This window comes from Bubalus kerabau, chromosome 2, assembly GCF_029407905.1.
Source record: "Bubalus kerabau isolate K-KA32 ecotype Philippines breed swamp buffalo chromosome 2, PCC_UOA_SB_1v2, whole genome shotgun sequence".
Classification (NCBI taxonomy): Eukaryota; Metazoa; Chordata; class Mammalia; order Artiodactyla; family Bovidae; genus Bubalus; species Bubalus kerabau.
In genome coordinates this window covers 203,111,627-203,128,459 of record NC_073625.1, presented here as the reverse complement: position 1 = coordinate 203,128,459, position 16,833 = coordinate 203,111,627, and the positions used below count along the sequence as shown (strand labels likewise).

The 16,833-nt window shown below is 43.3% G+C and overlaps 1 protein-coding gene across 1 annotated transcript in view; it reads right to left on the bottom strand.

Moving 5' to 3' along the window:
• Positions 1-755: 755 nt before the first annotated feature.
• KCNH8 (potassium voltage-gated channel subfamily H member 8) overlaps positions 756-16,833 on the bottom strand; it is a 479,646-nt gene continuing 463,568 nt past the window's right edge. Inside the window, exon 16 of the mRNA XM_055570028.1 lies at positions 756-1,454. Within this exon, the coding sequence (XP_055426003.1) occupies positions 756-1,454 (699 nt within the window). The remainder of the gene's footprint in view (positions 1,455-16,833) is intronic.

Sequence of the window (16,833 nt, the reverse complement as noted above, 5' to 3'; positions counted from 1 at the left end):
ATAAAAGGGGGTGGGCTTCCTTTCAAAACTACATCCTCTTAATAATAATTTTTGATCTACTAGGCATAACAGTAGAGCATTTCTTGTTGAAACAGCAAGCTTATTTTTTTACCAAAATGAAAAGAAAACATTCATTTCTTTATAAATAGTTTAAATAGTTTAAATACATATTTCATACCAAGGATATAAAAATAGCCTCTCTTTTTTTGATAAATAAAGACATATTCATTTACATGGCAAATAACGTGCAATAGCTGACTGCTGGCCGCCAGCTCTGTGTGACTGATTGTCTAGGAGATGACATGCAGTGGTAATTGTCCACTCGCCTTCTATTTTTGAAAAGTAGATCAGCAGGAACTGTGTACTCCCAGGGCCCACAGTCTGGATATTGTTCAGGAGTGACACGCAGGCACTCAGGAAAAAACCTTTGCTGCTCTTCTGAAAAGCCACCCAGGACACGAGTCCACACATTCTTCGTCTGGGACCTGTAGCTGCTCAGACCCTCAGGGTCTTTGGACTTTCACCAAAGTCTGTCAGACAGACCAGTAAGTTAATACCTGCACAGGAAAAGGCTCCTGTTTTGTCTCTAGGATGTAGGAAGTGTCTGCTGCAGGATGGAGGTGGTTCTGCCCTGGCCTGGGTCCCGTTTTCCACGGGTCTGCCCAGTCTTCACGCTGCCAGGGGCAAGCAAGGCCACCCTGAGCTGGCATCCCGCAGTGACAGGCAGAGGCGGGCACCTGCGAGGTGCACTGACATCATACGTGCACGGCCCTGTCATCTTTCCCTTCTGCTGTGCTTGCGACCATTTCCAGCGGAAAGCTCTCCAGGCGTTCGGTGGAGACCGATGCCCGTCCTTCCCGCTCCCAAGATCCCGGCAGGTTTTCCAGACTGAAGGAACTCACGGCGCCCTGGCCCAAGCTGCCCTCCTCCGATCTGCTGGGGAGAACCAGGTGCAAAGACGTCTCTGAGGAGGAGCAGACGGAGGAGGAGAGGGTGGCCGAGATGGACTGCAGCGGCGTCAGCGTCGTGTCCGACTGCGGGGAGACGCACCTGAGAAGCTGCAGGCGACCTTCCTGGACCACCTGGCAGTGGGCAGGCGCGTGATCCAGGCTCGGGGAGGCGCGGAGCTCCCCGCCCGCAGGACCCTGCTCCTGGGCTCCCATCCGCTGGGGGCTGCCCCCCGCCGAGGAGGGCCCCACACTCCATCTGTCAGGGGTGACACTCCCCTGGCAGAGCTGGGCTGGGGTGTAGGTGGCTCCAGCGGCTTGCAAGTGTAGACAGGGCTGGTGTGTGCTCCAGGTCATCCCGCCCTGGAAACCGGAGGGTCGCAGAGAGGCGGTGTGCAGAGAGCAAAGCCGGGACTGCTGCTGCGGCGACAGGACGTGCTCGAGAAGCTGCATCACCGTCTTCATGTCCCTGCCGAGCTGGGAGACCTCCTGAGTCAGCGTGGTTACCTGCGTGGGCAAAGCAGAGCGGAAGGCAGCAGTCAGACGAGCAGGGCTGTGATCTCAGAGCGCGAGGAAGGGAAGGGCGGTTTCCCAGTAAGAAGGTCCGGAAGACGGCTTTGCCTCCAACTCCAGCCAAGCCCGAAGGGTGACTGAGGAAGCTGAGCACCTGATCTAAAGCCATCCTCATTCTGAGGAGACCTGGAGAGATGTAGTCTGTTTTTTTCTTTTTCTTTTTTTTAATTGTTTACCTTTATTATTTTTTTATTGAAATATTGTTGATGTATAATGTTTCAGATGGATAACAAAGTGATTCAGCTACACACATTGGGTTGGCCTAAAAGTTCATCCTGGAACTTTTAGGCAAACACAATACACACACACACACACACACACACACATTTGGGGCTTCCCCAGTGGCTCAGTGGTAAAGAATCTGCCTGCAATGCAAAAGCCACAGGAGACGTGGGTTTGATCCATGGGTTGGAAAGATCCCATGGAGGAGGGCATGGCAACCCTCCAGTATTCTTGCCTGGAGAATCCCATGGACAGAGGACCCTGGTGGGCTATATATAGTCCATAGGGTTGCAAAGAGTTGGACAAGACAAGCGATTGAGCACTCACGCACACATACACACACATATACTCCTTTTCAGGTTATTTTCCCTTAAAGATTATCACAAACCATTAAGTAGAGCACCCGGTGCTATCCAGCAGGTCCTTGTTGGTTTTCTAGTTTATATACAGAAGTGTAAATTAGTAAACTCCTAATTTAGCCCTCTTCCCCCTTTTCTCTCTTGGTAACCATAAACTTGTTTTCTATGTCTGTGAATCTCTTTCTGTTTTGTAAATAAGTTCATTTGTATCATTTTTTTTAAGATTACACACATAAATGATATCATATGATATTTGTCTTTGACATTCTTAATAAGTGATTTGAGAGTTCTTGGGCAAAATTAGAAATGTAGGTCCATCAACTCTGCTGCTGCTGCTAAGTCGCTTCAGTCGTGTCCGACTCTGTGTGACCCCATAGACGGCAGCCCACCAGGCTCCCCCGTCCCTGGGATTCTCCAGGCAAGGACACTGGAGTGGGTTGCCATTTCCTTCTCCAATGCATGAGAGTGAAAAGTGAAAGTGAAGTCGCTCAGTCGTATCCGACTCCTAGCGACCCCATGGACTGCAGCCCACCAGGCTCCTCCGCCCATGGGATTCTCCAGGCTGGAGTACTGGAGTGGGGTGCCATCGCCATCAACTCTGGTACCTCTTAAATACAGCGTATTTTGCTTCCTCTGAGTTAGTGGGATGCTCCAGGGTGCACACCCCCCACCCCAGACATCTCAAAGTGATGTGAATCTAAAGATAAACACCATGGGGACCCAGGAGGGCTGGGATCCATCAGTGATCCCAGAATCACTGTATCAAAAACCTGCAGAATTACTGATACAACCCCAGTTGTGCAGTATGAGCTTTATTCTTTTCTAGGTGACACACTTGGTCTGTGTAAGATTTTGAAAGGAGACGTGACCCTCAAGTTCTCAGGAACACTGAAGAGTCCTCATTATCTGTTTTACACTTGAACTAACACTGTAATTCACTGGAGGGTTTATTTTCCTAATAACCACACTGCTTTTTTAACCATGGAAGACCACCAGAAAATTCAATTTGATTTAAATCCAGCTTTTCTGGATTTTTCAAAGTGAGGAAAACCTATATTTCAGAAAGCAGGACACACACCCATTTTCTAGCCTTTGGTTATGTTCATAACATTCATGCACATGATAACATCTTGGCTTCATTGCTGTAAGACTATTTTATAAAGGACTTTCTCTGCCTTGATCCTACTGTCGTGAACCACAAATTCCAGCACAAGCAGCTGAACCCATTGGCCAAATACCGTCAAAAATAAAGAAGACCAAAGGGCAGTTCAGTTTCAATGAAGCCAAAACCAATGTTGCTGTTTTGGTCAGACTTTTTTTTTTTTTTTTAGCATGCTTATATATTCCTAATTCACCCAGTAACTTCATTCAGTCCACTTCCTGTAATTGCAGTAAGAAACTAATTCTTCCTGGCAGGCCCATCAGGAGGTAATGCCAGTCAAATCAGGCATTTTTAAAAGGCCAGAAGGAGGTTTTTCCATGTTTCAGGCAACCAACTGGTAATACCTGCCTTGAAATTGCCAGACCAAAAATATTTCTGCCTTGCAGTTAGGGTGGAACTCAAGGGACTCAATCTAATACTTGCCCAGGCTTTTCAGCAGATCTAAAACTTTTGGCGACAAAAAAGATACCTCTGAGACTCACGTTTAATAAGTGAAACAGTGAATCTGAGAAAGAGTCTAGGTGTTTTAAAATTTTCACGGCAGGTTGTCAATTTCACACCCTGCCAGGCCTCAATTCTAAAGTACCCAGGTCGACACGAGTCATCTCTGCATCTCAGCACAGCAGGCATTCACCCAGGGCCTCTAATCTTCAGTTGATTAGCTCTTCTATCAAAATTTCAGAAGAGAAAGTTGATACTAAATGAGATGTTTGAAGGATATGTTAACCATTCATTCTTGTAGGTTGTCTAAGTTAATGCCTGTATCAAATTCACCGGGGCTCAGCTCCCAGTAAAAATGCTTTCAATTGGCCTTAGCATTGAATAAAGACATAATCTTTGAAGCATGGCTTTGCATTTTAGACACGTCAACAGTTATACTCAACAAATAAGTAAATAATACAACATGCTTTTAGGTGCACTTTCCTTATTGGACCGACAAACAATACTAAGAGCATCAGGAGGACACTATTACTTTCCCATCTGTAAAGTGGGGACACTACAGCTCAGAGGTTAACTGACATTTTAAAAATATTTGGCTGCACCGGGTCTTGGTTGGCTCTGAGTGCAAGGGCTTAGTTGCTCTGCAACATGTGGGATCTTAGTACTCTGACCTGGGATCGAACATCCTGCAATGTTCGATCTCCAACAATCTCCTGCATTGCAAGGCAGACTTAGCCACTGGACCACCAAGGACATTTTAAGTTCTCTTATTTTGTGACTGACAGTTTTCAGTAGGGAATTCCAGCTTTCTAGGTTTGCTGCTTTTTCTATTACGGTATCTTACCTCACAGAAGAGAAAATATTGGTTAAGAGTTGAGAGATTTTTGCTAACGTAGTCAGAATTTGTGAGGAGCATGGATGATGCAAACAAGAGCCTTATGTTTAAAAGCTGTCTGAAATTAGTTCATTGTTTTTAAATTCCACATATAAACAGTATCATATGTTTGTCTTCGGCTTACTTCACTTAGTATGATAATCTCTAGGTCCAACTTATATGCAAAAGAGATATAGACCCACTGACGTAGGAAATGAGTGTATGGTTACGAAAGGGGGAGCGGAGGGGGTGAATTAGGATCTGGGGGCTAACGTCCACACAGTGTTAAACAGATAAGCAGAGAGGATGACTGTTCAGCACAAGGAGTTCTACTCAGTGGTTGTAATAACCTATAAAGGAAGAGAATCTGAAAAAAGATGCTCTCTCTCTTACACACATACACACACACACACACACACACACACACACACGTATGTATGGGCTTCCCTGGTGAGTCGGTGCTAAAGAATCCACCTGCCAGTGCAGGAGACATGGGTTCTATCCTCGGTCAGGAAGGTCCCCTGGAGAGGGAAACGGCAGGCCACCGCAGTGCTCTGGCCTGGGAAATCCCATGGACAGTGGAGCCTGGCGGGTACAGTCCACGGGGTCACAAAAGCCTCAGCTATGACTGAGCAACTGAACATGTATGTATAACCGAATCCACAGGGTCACAAAAGGCTCAGATATGACTGAGCAACTGAACAACACGTCTGTGTAACCGAATCACTGTGCTGTACACCTGGGAGTAACAGGACGTTATCTGAAATGGTAACTGAATATCAAATAAGCAAGTAGTATCATCTCCAAAAACAAGAGACCAATCAAGCACAGGCAGCCTCTTCACAGCAAATTATATGAATGGACCACCACAAAAAAGGTGTGTAAAAAGGGGAAATCTGGAACTGGGCAATACGTTAACAGACATTTTGCTGACAAACTGTTTTTTTTTAGCATTCAAAAGAAACCAGTATTTTCCTATGGTTGGGACACCTCTCCATGGCCGCATTCTTGACACTGAACTTTTCCTATGCCACGACTTTGAGGCCCTGAGCTTTGAATGGGAACTCCAGAATCTTGAATGACTCCAGGAATGTAAACAGCATTAGTATTTTCATAAAAAAATTACTACATTAGCTTGAACTAAAAAGAAGCAAAGAACCCAAGGAAATAGAGCTTTCTTTAGCTCTCGAGGGCGATGTTCGATTTACGTCAGGGAAGGTTTCTGTCACTGTGCCGCTGGGAACACACCCCTGCTCCTTATTAAAGCTTCACAGGGAGTCAATCCCTGTTAGGTATGGGACTTTCCCTTCGTAAGGACAAAGCCACTGGAGAGATGGCATCCCCTGCAGGGGGAGGCTGGTGTCACTGAAGCTGACAACGTCCTGCCACACAGAATACGGTAGAGCTTCATAGCACTTCTGTCTTCTGGGTCCTGCTGGGCTCGCCAACAAAATTCATTCTGAAACAGGAAAGGCTTTACTCTTAATCAAATGCAGAAAGCAAAAATGCCAACTTCTCTACTTTTCAAGGATGGTATTTTTCATAGTACAGATAAGAAGATGATCATTTAAAAAAATAAAAGGTTGTTGGGACTACTTCGTGATCAAGGCTAAGTCCACTTAAGGAGATGTCTTCAAAATACAACGTGAAACCGGAATGCTGCAGATCGGTCAATAGAAGTATATAAATCTCTCAGATCCAATGAACCAGTTTTTTTCCCATTTACCTTCAACTGCTTGAATGTCTTCTGTCACTGACATCAGAAAGCAGAGCTGGTATTACAAAGCACCTCACAAGTCTTGATTTTTTTAAAATCGCTATTTTAAAAAATTGAAGTATAATTGATTTACGGGCTTCGCGGGTGGCACTAGAGGTAAAGAATCCAGCTGCCAATGCAGGAGACACAAGAAACATGGGTTCAGTCCCAGGGTTGGGAAGACCCCCTGGAGGAGGGCATGGCAACCCACGGCAGTGTTCTTGCCAGGAGAATCTCGTGGACAGAGGAGCCGGCTGTGGTCCACAGGGTCATAGGGAGTTGGACGTGACTGGAGCGACTTCGCATGCACCCTCGGTTGATTCACAGTGCTGTGTTCCTTTCAGGTGTACGTAAGCTGGTTTAGTTATATGCACACACGTCTATTTTCAGACTCTTTCCCCATAGGCTATTACAAAATATTGAGTAGAGCTCCCTGTGCTTGTTGTTTATTTTATAGTAGTTTGTACATGTTAATACCAAACTCCTACTCAGTCACCCCTGACCTTTCCCCTTTGGTGACAGTAAGTTTGTTTTCTATGTCTGTGGGTCTGTTTCTGGGTTGTAAATAAGTTCATTTGTATCATTTTTTTTTAAGATTCCACATTTACGTGATATCATAAGACATTTGTCATTCTTTGACTTAGTGTGATAATCTCTAAGTCCATCCATGTTGCTACAAATGGTATTATTTCATTCCTTTTTTTGGCTGAGTAATATTCCATTGTATATATATACCACTTCTTCTTTATCCATTCCTATCAATGGGTGTTTAAGTTGCTTCCAGGTCTTGGCTGCTGCAAACAGTGTCTCCACTTGGCCCCGTAATGGCCCATTTTCTGCATTTTCCCTCTCGTCCACCACCCACCTGAATACAGAGCGAGTCACATGGCACTGCCCTCGTGAAGGCCGTGCCTCTGAGAAGGGCTCCTGTCCTCGGCCCTTTTCCGTCTGGTAGCTTTCTCCTCTCTGCCTTCGCACATGTGACCCTGCGTTTCCTCTGCAGAGCTCCTCCCTGACAGCTCAGTGATACTCACAGCTTAAGCCCCGAGGAGGCTCCGAGGCCCTGGGAGCAGTCCAGTACCTCCCGGACTCAGGCAATGCCCAGAACACAACGTGTTTCCAGTAAATCTTGAACGTGTAAATGAATTCAGTTCCTGCCATTTTGAAGGACTCTGGTTCTCACATCACCTTCAATGTTCGTTTCATGTTATCTCATGATTTTGCCATAATTATCATGTGGGAAAGATTCCTACTTCAAAATTACTTTGGAAAATCTGTAATTGGGGCTCTTTATTCCACGTAAACATGCTAAAAGTAAGTATTAAGACTGTTAAAGGTTTTGTATATAAATTTCCTGAATCAAATCCTTGGATATTTCCCAGTTTTTATGAGCAGGTGGCATTCCCACCACTAAGAATCCTTTTCATTTTATTGTGTTTCCTTCACAATTGTAGAAATAGGTCCCTTTAGGCCGAGACTTCTGCTAGACTTCATTTGTCCTTCTGCCTTGTCACTCGTCCTGATATCAGCTGGATTTCCACGGGTGGTTTTGATTCCCTGGGGACTTTGCTCTGTGCACTGAAGCCCATATCTCATGATTACATGCAGACTGCCAAGTGACAAGTTCAATTCAGTTATTCAGAGCAGTTTTATCAGCTGAAATTTGGCAAAGGTTTCCCATCCCTGGTTGCCTTCCTTCATGGCTGTTTTAGAGTGGCCTTCTGATTATTGCTACTTCCAAATATAGTAAAGAAACCACAGCTTATCAATGATACACATTATTCTTTTACTTGTGTATTAAGTTACACTTTCTTTACTCACTTTCCCCTCTTCTTTCTCCTCTGCCTTCTCGTGTTTCAGTGGATAAGAATCCATCAGTCTTCAAAACTGTTGGCCAAACCAGTTCACCATTACCGTCTGTGTGGGCAATTGTTCATATCCAAGATTTCTCTAGGCCTTCCCAAATCCCAACTGTTAGGAAGAAGAATTGATGAAAACACCATCTGTGCTTCCAAGTAGTTCAGTCTTCTAGCCAAAACTCTGGAGTACCTAAAGGTTCTTCCCTTCTCTCTCTCCCCACACTACACAGTTAGCTGACAAATCATGAAGTTTAGAAGGCTTCCGGGCAGTGTGTTCCCTCTTTTGAGCAGCATCTCCACCATGAGTAGAAACACCTGTGTGCCAAGAGACCTGTCAACCGTCCATGATAATCCATACACTGATCTTGCCCTACCGGTAAGAAGGGAATCATGAAGTACCACAGTTTTCCTATTTCTGCCATACCCACATTTCCTCCGGGCTTCTGTTGGCCTAGAAATCGTCATCGCCTGCATTTCCAGCCTGGGTTTCCCCTTTTGTGTTAAATTTGTTTCACTGATGTGAGAGTACATCTCATCCTCCTGAGTCATATCTCAACAAGGGCTTTGTTGTGACGATTAAATCATATGATGGATGTTAAAGTTTATCCCCCAGAAGACTGGTGTTATGCCAGAATTTCAGGTGTCTGTATTTAATAATGCAACACAGTCACTGAACTTAGTTGAAACTCTATGGTGGTGAATATTAACCCAGGAAACACCGAGCCCAAAGGAAATAAAAGCCAGCTATCTCTGTAACTGCTCTTCAGCCTCAGCATGGAGAGATAAACCATTCCTTTGACATAATTAATATTGGAAGAAACAAAGTCTCCCTGTTTTAGCCTTTCCTTGTGTGTATCTTTCCAGGAGCAAATGGTAATAGCAGTAATCAGAGCTTTTGAAATTTTTTGATTAAGATCCTGTATCTTTAAGTCTGGGGCTTCCCCAGTGGCTTAGTGGTAAAGAAACCACCTGCAATTCAGGAGCCGCAGGAGACATGGGTTTGAGACATGGGTTTGATCCCTGGGTTGAGAAAATCCCCTGGAGGAGGGCATGGCAATCCACTCCAGTACTCTTGCCTGGAGAATCCAATGGACAGAGGAGTCTGGTGGGCTACAGTCCATAGGGTCGCAAAGAGTTGGACAGGACTGAAGCAGCTTGGCACACACGCATCCTTAAGTCTAAGTTTTGAGTAACTGCAGTCAGATGGATTAAGAATTCTCTAAAAATGATGTGTGTGCTAAAATACAATGATACACAGCTTGGTGTTGATAAGAATCGAGTAAGGACCAGTGTGAGGCAGGGGTGGGGGCAGGTACGACGGGCTTTATCTTTTCATAGTAGCCCAAGGCCTTGCACAAACCCCGCCACTGATCGAGTTGTTGAAAAAGCTTGTTTGGCTTTTCCTGTTACAGTGTATGCTGCTACTGCTAAGTCACTTCAGTCGTGTCCGACTCTGTGCAACCCCATAGGCGGCAGCCACCAGGCTCCCCCGTCCCTGGGATTCTCCAGGCAAGAACACTGGAGTGGGTGCCATTGCCTTCTCCGGTCACAGTGCATGGAAAACCCAAATGAACTTTTCGGCCAACACAGTGCAAATCTTTGTTGATACATGAGTAATTTAATAAACGATAAATTGCATGGCTAATTTCTTACTATGAGTTTGTTACTTTCACTTGAACTTAAATAGCTTTCTCCCATTTCCTCTAAATAGCACTGCAAGATGCAGAAGTGTCCCTGTAACTCTGGCAGGTAAAAATGTTGCACATGATCTCGTCTCATGGAAGCCCCCATCATGTCAAAATAGCCGATTTTGAAAACATTGTGTTATTAATCATGGCTTAAATAATCCTTCTGTGGTGTTGGTGTCCTATGGTCCAATAACACCTGAATGGCCAGCTTTTACACTGAGATTACATGAGTTTTGGTACAAGCACAGATTTGCTTTTGTAGTGTGTCTTTGAATTGTGCCTTTTGCAAACATGAGTGTGAGTTTCATAATGAAGCCCAGAATGTGTCTTTGACAATATCTTTCATTCCACATAGAAAATAGCTTCATCTTATATTATTCCTGTGTTACATTTCTTCATCTCAGTTATCGGCATGGTATGATTCATGGACTCTGAGTATAACTGAAACTTCAGTTGACAGAGAAAAAATGTGATTTCCATTTCTGTGCGTTCAGTGAGCAGATGGGGATGCATCTGTTGATGAAATCTTCTCAGCTTGAAGAGTTCTTGACCTGTCACTCAATTTTTGCCAAACATGTACACATTTTCCTGCCAGACACAATTTTCCTAAATTCAGGGGTGCTAATTACACCAATCGTGTCCCCCTGCCATGAAGACACATACATTTCTACAAGCTCTGATTCAGGTAATTAAATGGTCTTTCATTTACTCCTTTGTTACGTTGCATATTTATCACGGGATTCAGACAAGTTCAATCAAACTCCATAAGCAGGCAAGACAAAAAAGACGATCGGCATAATTTCATCCTTGTGTTTTTTTGCTTCACAAAGCATTCAAAAACAAATGACGGTCTTTTTATCTGTCAGCGAAAATAATAATCATACTTGGCACTTGCATAAATTCCAGCCAAATGAAGATCTCTGTTCCATTACTGATGAAAGTTGTAAGTTTCGTCTACAGCTGGAGGGACTAGGCTGCTGGGGGTGAAGCGGCTCATCCAAGGTCACACAGGAACAGTACCAGGGGCTTTCCTTTCGCAGATGCAACTGACGCTTCTCAAATCTTAAGAAAAATGCAAGCCTAGTGCGACCAACACAGAAAATGACCAGTTACAGTCTTGAAAGCGGTTACTGTAATGGTTCCAATGAATTTCTGCAAGCTCAGGCCTTGGACCAACCGCATAACTTCAGCTGTACCACGCGACTCCGGTGTTTGTCTCCCTTTGGTTGCCTTCCTCTCCCGTCCTGCTTCCTGTGACAGTCTGATTAGCGTCTGAATTGCTGTCTGGCTTGGGGTCCTCACCACCATCAGGACCACGAAACCAAGGGCTGTCTCCTTTCAGAATGCCAACCGCCTGTCAAGAGTTAACACAGACGGGAAGCACCTGGGCATCAGTAGGTGTGGGGCGGGGCCTGGGAGTCTGCATTTCCAACAAGCCCACAGGTACGGAGCCAGTGGTTCCAGCTCTGAGTCAGATCAGTAATCCTATTCTTTTATTTATTTATTTTTTTTTACCATTTTGGCATGATTGGTTTTTATTTTTTTTATAGATTTATTTATTTTAATTGGAGGCTAATTACTTTACAATATTGTATTGGAACAATACAATTGTACAATTTTGCCATACATCATCATGAATCCGCTGCGGGTGTACACGTGTTCCCCATCCTGAACCCCCCTCCCACCTCCCTCCCCGTACCATCTCTCTGGGTCATCCCAGTGCACCAGCCCCAAGCATCCTGTATCATGCATTGAACCTGGACTGGCGATTCGTTTCACATATGATAATATACATGTTTCAATGCCATTCTCCCAAATCATCCCCCCATCTCCCTCTCCCACAGAGTCCATAAGACTGTTCTATACATCTGTGTCTCTTTTGCTGACTCGCATACAGGGTTATTGTTGCCATCTTTCTAAATTTCATATATGTGCATTAGTATACTGTACTGGTGTTTTTCTTTCTGGCTTACTTCACTCTGTATAATAGGCTCCAGTTTCATCCACCTCATTAGAACTGATTCAAATGTATTCTTTTTAATGGCTGAGTAATACTCCATTGTGTATATGTACCACAGCTTTCTTATCCATTCACCTGCTGATGGACATCTGGGTTGCTTCCATGTCCTGGCTATTATAAACAGTGCTGCGATGAACATTGGGGTATATGTGTCTCTTTTAATTCTGGTTTCCTTGGTGTGTATGCCCAGCAGTGGGATTGCTGGGTCATAAGGCAGTTCTATTTCCAGTTTTTTAAGGAATCTCCACACTGTTCTCCATAGTGGCTGTACCAGCTTGCATTCCTACCAACAATGTAAGAGGTTCCCTTTTCTCCACACGCTCTCCAGCATTTATTGCTTGTAGACTTTTTGATCACAGCCATTCTGACTGGTGTGAAATGGTACCTCATAGTGGTTTTGATTTGCATTTCTCTGATAATGAGTGATGTTGAGCATCTTTTCATGTGTTTGTTAGCCATCTGTATGTCTTCTTTGGAGAAATGTCTGTTTAGTTCTTTGGCCCATTTTTTGATTGGGTCATTCATTTTTCTGGAATTGAACTGCAGGAGTTGCTTGTATATTTTTGAGATTAGTTCTTTGTCAGTTGCTTCATTTGCTATTATTTTCTCCCATTCTGAAGGCTGTCTTTTCACCTTGCTTATAGTTTCCTTTGTTGTGCAGAAGCTTTTAATTTTAACTAGGTCCCATTTGTTTATTTTTGCTTTTATTTCTAATATTCTGGGAGGTGGGTCATAGAGGATCCTGATGTGATTTATGCCGGAGAGTGTTTTGCCTATGTTCTCCTCTAGGAGTTTTATGGTTTCTGGTCTTACGTTTAGATCTTTAATCCATTTTGAGTTTATTTTTGTGTATGGTATTAGAAAGTGTTCTAGTTTCATTCTTTTACAAGTGGTTGACCAGTTTTCCCAGCACCACTTGTTAAAGAGATTGTCTTTTTTCCATTGTATATTCTTGCCTCCTTTGTCAAAGATAAGGTGTCCATAGGTGCGTGGATTTATCTCTGGGCTTTCTATTTTGTTCCATTGATCTATATTTCTGACTTTGTGCCAGTACCATACTGTCTTGATGACTGTGGCTTTGTAGTAATCCTATTCTTATGGATGCGGTCATTATGGCTAACTCTTCATAGACCAATCTTTCAGTAAGAGCTTAAAATTTAGTCTAACCTTTTCAATTCCTCTAGTGAGCTTATGGGCTTCCCTGGTGGCTCAGCTGCTAAAGAATCTGCCTGAAATGCAGGAGACCTGAGTTTGAGCCCTGAGTTGGGCCGATCCCCTGGAGAAGGGAAAGGCTACCCACTCCAGTATTTTGTCCTGGAGAGTTCCATGGACTGTATAGTCCGTGCGGTTGCAAAGAATCAGACACGACTGAACGACTTCCACGCACGCAGTAAGTGTATGGTTGGAGCTTTTCATTTGTTTAGATCTTTCTTTCAACACTGTTTTGTTGTTTTCTGTATACAAGTCTTGTATGTCCTTGGTTAATTTTATGCTTAGGTACTTTATTTTATTTCTACTATTGTAAGTGGGGCTGTCTTCTTAATTTTGCTTTTTGGTTGTTCACTGTTAGTGTATCAAAATGCAAAGGGTTTTTGTCAATTGATTTTGTACCCTGCAACTTTACTGAATTCATTTCTTAGGGTTAGGGTTAGGGTTTTGGTGGCGTTTTGGGGGTTCAGGGCCTTTGCTCTCGGTGGGTCCCTGAAGCTGGGGATGTGCCGAGACCCGTTGGTGTGTCAGAGCAGAGGACGTCAGTGAGCACGGAGACGCAGGCTGGGGAGGAGCTGGACCCTCGGGAAGCGGCTGGATAGTGTGCAGTCCAACCCCTTTTGGGGAGAAACTGAGAGATGGGCATTTCTTCTGGGCCCAGGTATAGCACCACGGGGGCGCCCTTCCCTTTCAACCTGCTTCTTTGCTATAGTCTGTGGGGGCTTCTGAGCACAAGCCCCACCGGCTCATAGAAAGTGAAAGTGAAGTAGCTCAGTTGTGTCTGACTCTTTGTGATCACATGGACTGCAGCCCACCAGGCTCCTCTGTCCATGGGATTTTCCGGGCAAGAATACTGAGTGGGTTGCCATTGCCTTCTCCAGGGGATCTTCCCAAGCCAGGGATCAAATCCAGGTCTCCTGCATTATAGGCAGACGCTTTACCATCTGAGCTACAAACGCTACTGGCTTATAGAGCCAGGTGCTTTGGGGACCCATCCGTCAGGCGGGAGCCTTAGAAGTCAGGGGTACTGGGTATGCCACTTAAACTCTTCAGTCTCAGGAAGAAGCTGCAAGTTTGGAGTGCCCCCCACCCCCGATGGTATGGTGCTCTGCCAGCGATGACAAAGATGCGTCTCAGAGTTCCCTGCCTGTCTTCCTACGGGTGTTGCTTCATTACCCATGTGCAGCAGTCACCCCGCTCATCTTTGCATTTTTCTGAATTATTCTGTGTGTGGCTGCACTACTGGAGGAGAAAGATTTAGGTGCTTCCTATGGCACCATTTTGGAGCATTTGCTACCATTTTATGTGTTTTAATTCATTGTATTTCTTATCTTATCCAGGCAAGAGTACTGGAATGGATTGCCATTCCCTTCTCCAGAGTATCTTCCCGACCCAGGGATCGAAGCCCGGTCTCCTGCATTGCAGGCAGATTCTTGACCGTTTGAGCTACAGGGAAACCCTTTCTTATCTTTACTGAAGCTCAGATTGTCCCATCTTTGGCCAAGGAGCTGAGTTCTTTCAGCCTCTCACTAACAGGGTTTGATGTGCTCTTGTGTGCCGAACACTGAGGTCTTCCAGACGTGTCATGTGTATTCCATGCCCCACAATTGGAAACAGCCATTCATACAAGAAACTCTGCTTCCTTTAGTGGGATATTGTATTTCAAGACCATAATTGAGGCACAGAAATACTCACTGTGATTGGGCTGGCCATTGTTTTTATTCCATTTCTGTTAGAAGAGCTTGGAGATGTACACGTGTTGATGATAGTATGTCAGTTCCTATTAGTATTTCTAATTCCATTTCAGGACTGTGGGGTTCTTACTTTACACTTCTCCGTATTACGCTTGTATCTCCTTGATTCTGCACGGTGGCTTCTGGCGATTGAGGTGGGAGGATGATAGAATTAGGGTATGCCATAATTACAGGCATATGTCGTTCTATCGTGCTCTGCTTTATCATGCTTCATGGATGTAGGGCTTTTTACAAATTGAAGATTTGTGGCCACTTGCATTGTCAGGTGATGGTTAGCATTTTTTTAACAATAAAGCATTTTTTAAAAATTAAAGCATGTACATTGGGTTTTTTAAGGCATAATGCTATTACACACTTAATAGACTACAGTATAGGGTAAATGTAACTTTTATACGGATTGGGAAATTTAAAAAAATTGTGACTGTCTTGCGGTATCTGCTTCACTGCACTGTCTGGAGCTGAACCTGCCGTTTCTGAGGTGTGTCTACATTCAGTTGCTCTGTCCTCCCATCACTCATGCAATAGCCTCAGCATGTCAATACAGTACTACCATTGCAAATTATGATTACTGAAAACAGTTAAAAATTTTTGGCATAATCAGTGAGCATTCTCTCCTCACTCCCCTCTTTTTTTAGGTGTGCTATATTTACATTGTCAAGGTATCTGGCTCTTGACAACTTGTACTCTCCTCCATTTGACTTTCATTTAGATTTGGTGCTATAAATAAGTACATATTTAATGTTGAGGAACTTGTCCTATGACAGCTTTTTGTTTTGTTTTTGTTTTTTCAAGTCATCTTGGTTTTCTGAATCTTGTTCTCTAGTACATTTTTCAGGAAATGTACATGGGAAGAATATTCCCTGAATTCTTTTGTATTGATAACAGCTTGATACTTGTGGTCATTTTTGCGGAATAGAAAAATCCTTAGTTTACACTTTACTTTCTTAAGAACCTTATGTAGTTTGCACTTTATTCCATCTTCTTGCATAAAATGTTGCTGTCTGAAAGTCTAATGATAGTCTAGACTTTTCCCATGCAAGTCTTTTATAAGATCTTTTTTGGCTAGATGCCCAAAGGATCTTTTTTCTTAAAAATCTAGTAATTACACTGTAGTACATAATTTCAATACATAGCTTCATTAAAAAAAATTAAGACAGTTTTATTGGAGAATCAGTTTTAGTGTCTGTTTGTATAGAAAGCCTATACAAGAAAGTCTAAACTTGGCTTTCTTCTTCAGAGACCTGTACTTTTCATGTTAGATCTTTTTTGTGTGCATTTTAAATATCTGTCACCTTCCCTAAAATATTTTTTAAAAAATCTTCTTCAACCAGATTAGATATATTACATTTTCCTTCTTTTTCATCATCTGTTTTGACAAACTTGTTTATTTGTTCCTGCATTGCTGCAATTTCTACAATGATCTTTTTTCACTTCTAATTTCTTTTTGAATTTTTTCTAACCATTGAGTTCTATAATTTTATGAAATAAGAAAGAAGAATTTTAAAGGGTCCAAAATTTTAATTTCTTTAAAGCATAATATCTGAAATGTGTGCACATATTATTTGCCTGATAGTTATTTAGATACCTGTTACCACATAAATTTCTATATATTTAAATTAGCTCATGATTAAAGAGGAAAACAAAATATTCAGTATGCACAATAGTCTTATTTTATAACAGTGTCTGTATGCCTTTAATGAAAAAACCCAAATTTTTACATGAAGAAAAGAACTAGTTTTCATCAATTGTTTCTTTTTTATCTTTGATTACTGTATGTTTCAATGACCCATTTTTAACTACTGCCAATTAATGTCCACAAAAACCCACCAAGAGGTCAGGTTCTAACTGAGTTAATGCAGAGACTCTTCCTTCACACAAAGAAAAGCCAAGAAGTGAACATCACAATGGGAAAGGCTGACCCAGAGGGGCCCAGAGTAGCACTATCACGGACCATCGGACTGGAACTCTG